At 42.5% G+C, this 10,537-nt stretch overlaps 1 protein-coding gene across 1 annotated transcript in view; it reads right to left on the reverse strand.

The window, feature by feature from the left end:
* Positions 1–10,537, reverse strand: part of Fbxo47 (F-box protein 47) — a 25,961-nt gene that overhangs the window by 14,335 nt on the left and 1,089 nt on the right. The window contains exons 2-3 of the mRNA XM_004633875.1: positions 4,514–4,590; positions 202–279 (exon numbers count right to left, since the gene is read on the reverse strand). Of these exons, the coding sequence (XP_004633932.1) occupies positions 202–279; positions 4,514–4,590 (155 nt within the window). The remainder of the gene's footprint in view (positions 1–201; positions 280–4,513; positions 4,591–10,537) is intronic.

The following is a 10,537-nucleotide window of genomic DNA, read 5'->3' on the forward strand; positions in this document are numbered from 1 at the left end:
CTTGCTGCGCAGCTCAGACCCATACCAATCTTCTTGTCTCAGCCTCCCCAGCATTGGAATTACAGGTGTGCGCCACCATGCCCAGTTTCAGTGGCAAGCATGGCACAAGGTCTAACCCAGGTCCTTGTGCTTGCCAGGCAGGCATTCAAGCTGCTGAACTGTCTCCTCGGCCCTCTTGCCCCTTTTCATTAAAACACGTACCTGTAAAATCATGCCGTAACACGATAATCCTAAGCACTGCAAGGGAGCTGTACAACCACTGAATTTAAAACAGGTGACCTGTAAAGAGAACATTTGTTAATTCTGCCTTTTCTGTACATCTGTAGAAGAATTTGACATTCCAGTGTAATGGAAATAAGCAAGAATGTTTTCCTATGCATTCTGATTAATACTGTGTTCACAGGTGGGGGTTACAGAAGTAAAAAACAAAGCGTTTGCCCTTAAGGATCTCACAGTTCAGTAGAATAAAATATACACATGTGAAGTTGCTATATCAATTCCTGTCAGAATATGTATCAACATTAAAAGAACTGAACAGCCTCTTTCCACCTGGCACTGGGCAATGGGCATCTCTCAGGACAACTGGAACAAGTGTCCCAAAACCAGGGGCAAAAGAAAGCCTACCACAAGAAGTGGAAGTATGAGTCGGGGCGCCCTGCTGCCAACACTGTGGGTGGCACCCGCCGCATACACACGGTCCAAGTTCCAGGAGGCAGCAGTAAGTACCAAGCCCTGAGGCTAGATGTGGGAAACTCCTTGCAGGGCTCCGAGTGGCAAACTCGAAAAACAGGGATCATTGCTGTTGTTTACAAGGCTTCCAGTGTGAGCTGGCACCCACCAAGACCCTGGTGAAGAACTGCATTGTGCTCCTTGACAGCTTGTGGTGGTACGAAATCACTACGCACTGCCCCTGGGCCGAGGGGGGGATGGACTCCTGAAGGGGAGGAGACTTTAAACAAAAAATGATAAAGAAAAAATTCAAAAGAAGTATGATGAAAGGAAAAAGAATTCCAAAATCAGCAGTCGTCTAGAAGAGCAATTATAGCAGGACCAGCTTCTTTTCTTTTTCTTTTTTGGTCTTTGTACTGGGAATTGAACTCACGACCTCATGCTTGCTAGGCAGGCCTGTGTCACTGAGCTACATCCCCAGCACAAGCTTCTTGCTTGCATTGCTCAAGTCCAGGCCGGAGGAGGCGAGCAGATGGCCACGTGCTAGAAGGCAAGGAGCTGGAGTGGCAGCTGAGGCAAATCCAGGCCTAGAAAGGCACATAAACCTTCCCCCCATAATAAAGGTGTTTATTGTTCTAAAAAATAATAATAAATAAAAATAAAAGAACCAAGAGGACAGCGAGATAGCTCAGCAGACTAAAGCACAAGCGCCTGGACCCGGGTTCCATCCCCAGCACCACCTGCCCCGCCAGCCCCGCCCCTAGGGCAGGCTGAGCCGCCAGGGTCCAGGCGGTGGAATCTAGGCAGGGTGGCGCACACCCGCAATCCCAGCCCCGGGGAGGCTGTAAAGCAGGAGGACCTGCACGAGTCCGAGCTGCGTAGTGAGACCCTGCAACAACCAAATACATTAAAAGAAAAAGAAGAAGAATTGAATAAATACTATATCAGACAATATGAAAACAGGGAAAATACGAATTTGGAAATGATCAAAAGCCTTGTGAGGGAACCATGAAAGAAGCAGAGCCTTAGAGCAGGAATCGGATGTGCTGAGTGAAAGTGCCGGCAAGGGGAGCGATAGCATGAGACTGGCCGGGTGCGGAACGCGCTGCGCCTGAGAAAGGTGTGGCCCGCGGGCCTGGGCTGGGCTCGGAGGAGAGAAAGTAGGGCCGGCGCTAGCAGAGCCTGACTGCAGGCTTTGGTCCCTGAGTCTTGTTTTCTCAAGGGCAGATTCTGCTGTTTGAGTAGCACTGGGAAGTAAATGCAGAGCCCTGCACAAGGTCGGCAAGCGTGCTGCCACTGAGCCACACCCCAACCCTTTGGATTTTTAAATTTTGAGACAGGGTCTTGGTAAATTTCCTGGTCAGCTTGGAATTTGCCGTCCTCTTGCCTCAGCTTCCTGTGTACCTAAAATTACAGATGTGTACCACCATAACCAGCCTCTGAAAGATTTTAAACAAGAAAGTTATTTGGGAAAGGGAAGAGACTTGAATGTGTTATGTAGATGTAGAAATCCTGACGATGAAAATAACCATCAAGTATTGGAAACACATCCTAATAAAAATAAAAATTAATCAGTGTGGGGCTGGTGAGATGGCTCAGTGGTCTAAAGCACCTACTTAGAACAAACTTAGCAAAGCACAGGGACCGCGGTTCAATCCCCCAGCACCAGCCGCGCCCCCTGGTGGGCTGAGCTGGCCATACACACACACACACACACACACACACACACACACACAATAAATAAATAAATAAATAAATGTTTAAAAAAAAAAAGGTTAAGTAAGAAATACTTCTCTAAGGGCCCACCGGATAGCTCAGCGGACTAAAGTACTCTCCTAGGCAGAGCTCAGCTGCCAGGGTTCGGTCCCTGGTGTGCCGCGCCGGCCCTGCCCCCTGGGGTGAGCTGAGAGGGCGATTGAGACTGGGCATGGGGACATGTGCCTGTAATCCCAGCACTTGGGAGGCTGAAAACAAGAGAATAGTGTCACTAGAGTCCAATCTATGTAGTGAGACCCTGTAGATCCAGTACTAAACACACACAAAAAAAAAAAAGAAAGAAAGAAAGAAAGAAAACAAAAGAAAGAAAGAAAGAAAAAATAAATACTTCCCTACTACGTATGGTAATATACACCTGTACTGGCAACACTTGGGGAAGCTGAGGCAGGAAGGCTGCCCAGAGTTTGAGACCAGCCCGGGCCTTAAGATTGTGTCTTAAAAAACAAACCAAATTCAACCAAACAAAAACTCTTTTATGTTTTCTGTACACTTTTTTTTTAATATTTATTTTTATTTATTACATTTATTTATTGTGTGTGTTTGTGGCCAGCTCAGCCCACCAGGGGGCGGGGCTGGCTGGCATGTGGTGCTGGGGATTGAACCGGGTCCCTGTGCTTTGCCAAGCTTGTTTCAAGTAGGTGCTTTAGACCACTGAGCCATCTCTCCAGCCCTCTGTACACTTAAATAATCAATTTTAACATTTTTTTTTTCAGTACTGGGCATTGACCCAGGAATTTTGCACTGAGCTACATCCTCAGACATTTTTTATTTCTTTATTTTAAGGCAGGGTCTCACTAAATTGCCAAAGTTGGTCTCAAACTCTTGATCCTTCTGACTCATGCTCCTGACTACTGCGTTTGTAGGCAGCACCACCATGTCCAGCTAAGAAACTACTTCATTTTATTTTACTTAAAAAAAAAAAATCTTTTAAAAAATATTTATTTATTTATTTATTATTTATTTGGTACAGGGTCTTGCTACATGGCTCAGACTTGTAGTGATCCTCCTGTCTCAGCCTCCCCAGTGCTGGAATTACAGGTGTGAGCCACCATGCCTGGTTTTGGTGGCCAGCACGGTACACCCAGGGTTCCACGGCTGGCATGGCATGTACCAGGGATCGAACCCAGGTCCTCGCGCTTGCCAGGCAGGCACTTAGAATGCTGAGCTATCTCCCCAGCCCTGTTTTTGTTAAAAATATCTAAGTCTCCACTTCAAAACTTCCTCAGGATTCCTATGTGGGTAAAAAACACATTATACATACTATTTTTTCCACACATGATATCTATAATAAAGTTTAATTTATAAATTAGGCATACTGAGAGACTAATAACAACAGTAAATAGAACAATGCCAATATATAATTGCCAACATTATTACTTTTACATTTTGGAGAACATTACGAAGTAAAATAAGGGTTACTTGAACACAAGCACTGTAATTCTGCCACACAGATCAAATAATCCAGATAGTAACTGATTGGCAGGGGTAGCACATATAATGTGACATGCTGGACAAAGGGACAATTCTCACCCCAGGTGGGAAGGAAAAGGCTGACAAGAGATTTCACATCAGACTCATAGTGATCCACCTGCTTACAGCCTCCCAAGTCTCAATTGCCATCTCGGCGCACCCCAGGGGTGGCCCAGGGATCGAATCCCCAGCACCTGTGCCTGCTTGCAGGTGCTTTAATCTGCTGAGCTATCTGGCTGGCCCTGGAGCTTCATATTTAATATTTTGAGACTGCAGTTGACTGTGGTGAACTGAATTGTGGCTGAGAGAGGACGATACTGCTGCAGCATCTCATAACGTTCTCCTTCTCCTTTTTTTTTTTTTTTTGTGGAACCTGGGACTGAACTCAGGTCCTTGCACTTGCCAGGGAAGCGCTTATTCTACTGAGCCATCTCCCCGGCCCCTATAACTTCTGACTTAGAACATCATGATCAGTTTTTAGGTCTAATTCATGGCATTCTATTAATGTAAGATATATTTCAAATAAGTATAAAACCATAGCAGTAAAATATCTTTTCTAGGAGGCAAGCCTACGCACGGTCTGGAAGTGTGAGCTTACTTCTGAGAGTATCCTGTGAGTGCACCTCAGTCTTTCCTTGGTGGGCAGCAGCAATGTGCATCTTTTAAGTAGCACGCCTGAAAAAGAGATGGAAGGAGTGATGACGCGATTCCGCTGAGCACGCCCATAGCACAGACTGCTGTGTCCACAGTGACCTGCAACACGGTTTCGGGTTTTGAGGCCTCCCTTTGCCGTCCTGGGGATTGAACCCAGAACCTTTGAACTGAGCTATATCCTCAGTCCATTTTTTAGTTTTTAAAACTTTGATACAGGAGCCAGGGAGATGGCTCAGTGGAATAAGTGCTTCCCTGGCAAGCTCAAGGGTCTGAGTTCAATCCCTGGTTCTGCAAAAAATAAACAAATAAATAAATAAATAAATAAATAAAACTTTGATAGAGTCTCTTGAAGATGCTAAATTGCCCAGGTGAGAATCCTCTTGGCTTGGCCTCCCAAGCAACTGAGATCACAGGTGTGCACCACCTCACCTGAGTGTGATAGAGGTTGTGTTTGGATTTGATTTTTGAGACAGGGCCTCACTCTGTAGTTCAGGCTGACCTCAAGCTCACTATGTAGCTCAGGATGGCCTCAAACTCGTGGTGGTCCTCCCGCCTCAGCCTCTGAAGTGCTGGGATCACTGTTGTGCACCACCACACCCACTTATGACATAGTTTTTATAGGAACTTTTGAGAGGAAAAGTACAAAATACATAGACTACACGTAGTTCATCAAATGAAGCACATCCACCTAAATAACCTGACACATTTGTAAAAAAGTTGTGTAATTGATACTGTTAGGATACATGTGGAAAGTACTTAGATTTTTTGGGGAAAGTATTTAGATTTAAAAAGATACAATAATAAGATATAAAAATATGCTAGGGAAATTGTTTTTGTTCCATAGAAGAAAGAGTATCTTTTGAAGCTATCCTCATGTCCGTAAAGGAAAATATTTTATAGAAGGTTAATGGAAGATAATGGGAAAAGAAGCCATGCGTGCTGGGTGTGGTGGCGCAGGCCTGTAACCCCAGTGCTCTGCAGGCCGAGGCAGCGGCAGGAGGATCACTGTGAGCTCCATCCAGCCTGGGCGACACAGCGAGACCAGGACCAGCCTGAACTGCACAGTAAAAAAGAATCTGGGTGTGATGGTGCACACTTGTAATTGCAGTACTTGGGAGGCTGACTAGGAGGAGTGTGATTTTTGAGGCCACACCCTGGGCCACACAGTGAGTTCAAGGTCAGCCCAAACTATATAGAGAGAACCTGTCTCAACAGGCAGGCAGGCAGGCAGGCAGGGAGGGAGGGAGGGAGGGAGGGAGGGAGAGAGAGAGAGAGAGAGAGAGAGAGAGAGAGAGAGAGATTTTGTATTCTTCTCTTCAAATACAACCAATTAAAGTCATAAGTATTTAAACTTTCAGAGACTGTCATTTTTGCTAACAGAAAGCATCAAATTTAGATTAACTATCTCTTCTTTCAAAGATGTCCATTTATAAAATTTGCATGTCAAGAATTTATAGGATTTTGCAATCAGACATTTCAAAAAAGGAAACAAAAACAAACATCCAATTTCTCAGTAAGATGTGACTTAGGAAAAATAAAAGATGGGACCTAAACTGCAGCAACCGGAAACGCGTGCCTTGTTCTCCCCGATCACTCTGCTTTCCTAAAATGGCGACACGCTGTGACTAGTCCTTTAAAGACAAATGTTCTTGAACTAAAATCAGATACATAGTAGGGAAGTATATGCCTGAATATCATGACTTTACTTCAGCTTTTTATCTTTTTTGCATTCACTTTTTTACATAATAATTACATAATTCTGAAAAATCCATAGGAATTGAATTTATTTTTAGAAGTTGCTATATTTGGGCAACGTATGACTAGAGTCAGTTTTTAAGCGTAAGCCCTCCTCATTTTTGTACAGGAAAAGACATTTTGGGTGCTTGTTTTTTCTTTAATGTATTTGGTACGGGGCCTCACTATGCAGTTCGGACTCTTAGTGATCCTCCTGTTTTCAGGCTCCCCAGCGCTGGGATTACAGGCTTATTACAGGCATGCGCCACACCTGGACTCAGTGTCCGGCTTGGGGTGGGGGGCGTTGAAGGCAGGGAGTCGGCAAAGCACTGATGGGGGGTGAGCTATCTCACCAGCCCTGGGTGTTGGTTTTTCAGTTGAATTATTTTCTTTTTGTATTTTGGCATCCAGTCCCATCACATATGCTGGGGCATTGTAAGCCATAACTGTAGTTAGTTGCCCTTTCTAATGTAAAACTCCTACTTGTAGGGCCGAGGATGTAGCTCAGTGGCACAGTGCCTGCCTGGCAAGGTGAGGCCCTGGGTTCAATTCCCAGTACAACCCCCCCAAAAAAAATCCACCAACAACAAAACCCCCCTCCTATTTGAAAAGGTTGCAATTTACCATAAAGCCATTGGCTTTAATTAAAAAAACAAACCAAAAAAAACAAAAAAACAAAAAAACAAACAGGGCCTGGAGAGATAGCTCAGTTGAATAAGCGCTTCCCTGGCAAGCGCAAGGGTCTGAGTTCAATCCCCAGTTCCACAAAACAACAGCAACGACAACAAAAAAACAAAACCCACACGTGTTCTGCTACAGCTTGTAGAGTCCAACTTATTTAATTTATTCCCAATACATCAGAGCTGCATTCAATGTTCTTTCCACAGGGGCCATCTTCTCTGTTTTACATGAAAAAGTAAATTAAAATGCTCAGTCTTTGAAGTAGAAGACTCTGAAAATGTTATTTTAATGCCTGAAAACAGGAGCAGATCAGATAAGAATGATGACATGAGAAATTGGTAAGACGGCCCAACATTTACCTGATGCATCAATTGCAAACCAGGTGTCTACTTCACAGTTAAATGGGGGGGGGGGGACTGCCCATTAGCTCAGTTGTTTAAGTGACTGCTTAAACAAAGCAATCAGGATGGTGTGGTTGATCCCCAGATTCTCAAGCAAGACCTGCCCTGAAGGCATCCTGAGTCAGCAAGAAAAAAAACCAAAAAACCAAAAACAAAACACTTCTAAACTTTTAGGGGCTGAGGAGATGAAAATAAGCGCAGTGAAATAAGCGCTTCCCTGGCAAGGGTAAGGACCTGATTTCAATCCCTGGTTCCAAAAAAAAAAAAAAAAAAAGTTAAATGGAAGATAAAAATCATTTTATGAATAAAGCCATTTTTTAAAAAATGCTAGCCATTGCTGACTGGGTGTGGTGGCACATGCTTCCCATCTCAGCCCTTAGGAGGCTGAGGCAGGAGGATTGCCTCGTTCAAGGCTGACCTGGGCTATACAGTGAGTTCAAGGCCAGCCTGAAGGTTACCAGGGAGATGCTCAGTAGAATAAGCACTTGCCTGGAAGTGCAAGGGCCTGAGTTCAATCCCCGGTTCAAAAAAAAAGGCCAGCCTGAACTATAATAGCAAGACTTTGTCTCAAAAAACCAAACCAGGGCTGGAAATATAGCTCAGCAGGACAGTGCCTACCTAGCAAATCTAGGCATTAAGATCAATACATATTTTTAAATTTTTTATTCACATAATTCTCATTTTCTCTCCCTCTCCCTCTGTGCGTGCGTGCGTGCGTGCGTGCGTGCGTGTGTGTGATGCCGAGGATGCCATACAAGGCCCTGGCATGCTAAGCAAGCACTCCGCCTCTGACCTACCTCCCCAAGCCCATATAATTGTCATAATGGCTTGTTTGTTTAAGCAACTGAGACTTGGTCAAGAAAAAAATAAAAAATTCTTTTAGGTTTAGACCACAAAACAAGATCTATAATTCAATTGGTGATTTTTGAAAAACAGATATTTGTATTAAGAAATAACAAATAAGGACTGGGGAGATGGCTCAGTGGAATAAGCTCTTCCCTGGCAAGCGCAAGGGCCTGAGTTCAATCCCCGGTTCCACAAAAAAAAAAAAGAAAAAGAAAAAGAAAAAGAAATAACAAATAATGATCACACTTGGTTAAAAACTTTACTAAACCTAGTTATAAATATTGAAGTCAGTGACATTATACTCAGATTAAATGTCATTTCAAGACAACAACCTGCAATGTATTAATTATTGTAACTGTCATACTAACCTGTCTTGAAACTGTTTCATTGTTATTTTATATTTTTTTCATTAAAATGAAAAAATAGACAATATAGCAACTATTGTTAATTAGCTATCCCTGTTTTGAAAATCTGTTACATATGTATTGTATATTATCCTGTTTCTGTCATTTTTTGTTTTTGCTTCTGTTTTTACTCTTCAAATTAAAATCAAATCAAATTAAAAAAACTCTAAAAAAGATTAAATGCTTTCATTTGGTCCTTTTTTTTTTTAATATTCCACTGTTTATTTATTTATTTATTTACATTTATTTATTTTGTGTGTGTGTGGCCAGCTCAGCCCACCAGGGGGCGGGGCTGGCTGGCATGTGGTGCTGGAGGATCGAACCGCGGTCCCGCTGCTCTGCCAAACTTGTTCCAAGTAGGTGCTTTAGACCACTCAGCCATCTCTCCAGCCCATCATTTGGTCTTATTAAAGAGACTTCAAATATATTTCCATGTAGTTATAGTTTTAGATTTACTCTCTTAACAGTAGGTATTCTTGTGCTACTAAAAGACAATCTTCACTTAACTCACTGTGCCTTTAGTTAAATGGCAACTTTAAAAAAAATTTTTTTGAGACAGGGTCTCATTATGCAATTCAGGCTGACCTTGAACTCACTTTGTAGCCCAGGTTGGCCTTGAACTTCGAACTCACACTGATCCTCCTGCCTCAGCCTCCCAAGTGCTGGGATTATAGACCTGTGCCACCACATCCCGCTCTTTTTTCTTTTTCTTTCATTCTTTTGTTCTTGGTCTTTTTCTTTTTCCTCTGTGTGTGCATTTCTTTGCTTTTAGACAGGGTCTCACTATATAGTCCAGGCTGCTCCTGCCTCAGCCTCCTGAGTTCTAGAATGATGGGTGTACAATATCACCTGGCCCTTACACCCATCTTTTTTTTTTGTGGAACGAGGGATTGAACTCAGACCCTTGCGCTTGCCAGGGAAGCGCTTATTCCACTGAGCCATCTCCCCGGCCCCTCCTTACACCCATCTTTAAAGATAGTTCAAATGCAATTTAATGTCATATGTCTTTGTGATTTCATGTGCATATGGTGTTACTTATGCTTACTGTCCAGGTAGTTCACTAGTTCAAGAAACTGTGTTTTATATACTTTCCATCCTGTGGATCTAATGAGTTTTATCTCATTTCACTTTCCCTTTCAAACATAATCTAGTCCTTAAAACAAGAAAATAAGTTTAAACACACTACTGCAGATCGCAGAGGGTCATTTATTCTCTTATCCAAGACTATGGTTTTCTTTTTTTTAAAACACTACACATTTAGTAATAAATCATTATATAATTAAATTGACTTTATCAAAGGAAATTCTGTATAATCTTTCTTCCACTGATCTGTGGTCATTTATATCTTTCAACCCACTTATTGATTTTATTTTTCCTACAGTGCTAAAATAAAACTCTAATCTAAACTTGACAAGTGACACCAATTTAACTATGAACCTATTTTATAATTAACCAAAGCATGCAATAAAACTAAATATCAAGATTATGTTGTAAGAAAAATAGGTAAGGGGCCAGGGAGATGGCTCAGTGGAATAAGTGCTTGCCTGGCAAACACAAGGACCTGAGTTCAATCCCAGGTTCTGAAAAAAAAAAAAGAAAAGAAAAGAAAAGAAAAGAAAGAAAGAAAGAAAGAAAGAAAGAAAGAAAGAAAGAAAGAAAGAAAAATAGGTAAGGGACAGTTTTTTGTGTGTGGTATCAGCGATCGAACTTGGTACCTTACACTTGCCAGGCAAGCACTTATGCCACTGAGCTATATCCCCAGCCCCAGGACAGTTGTTAAGGGAATTTCTTCACATATAAGAGCAAACATATGAGAAATTGGCACACCTTAGGGACATTCTGTATTCTACTGGCTTTAATGAACTATTTAATAAAATCCTTTAACTTACTTCTTTCCTTGGT

The sequence above is a fragment of the Octodon degus genome, unplaced genomic scaffold (assembly GCF_000260255.1).
Source record: "Octodon degus isolate 3935 unplaced genomic scaffold, OctDeg1.0 scaffold00056, whole genome shotgun sequence".
Lineage (NCBI taxonomy): Eukaryota > Metazoa > Chordata > Mammalia > Rodentia > Octodontidae > Octodon > Octodon degus.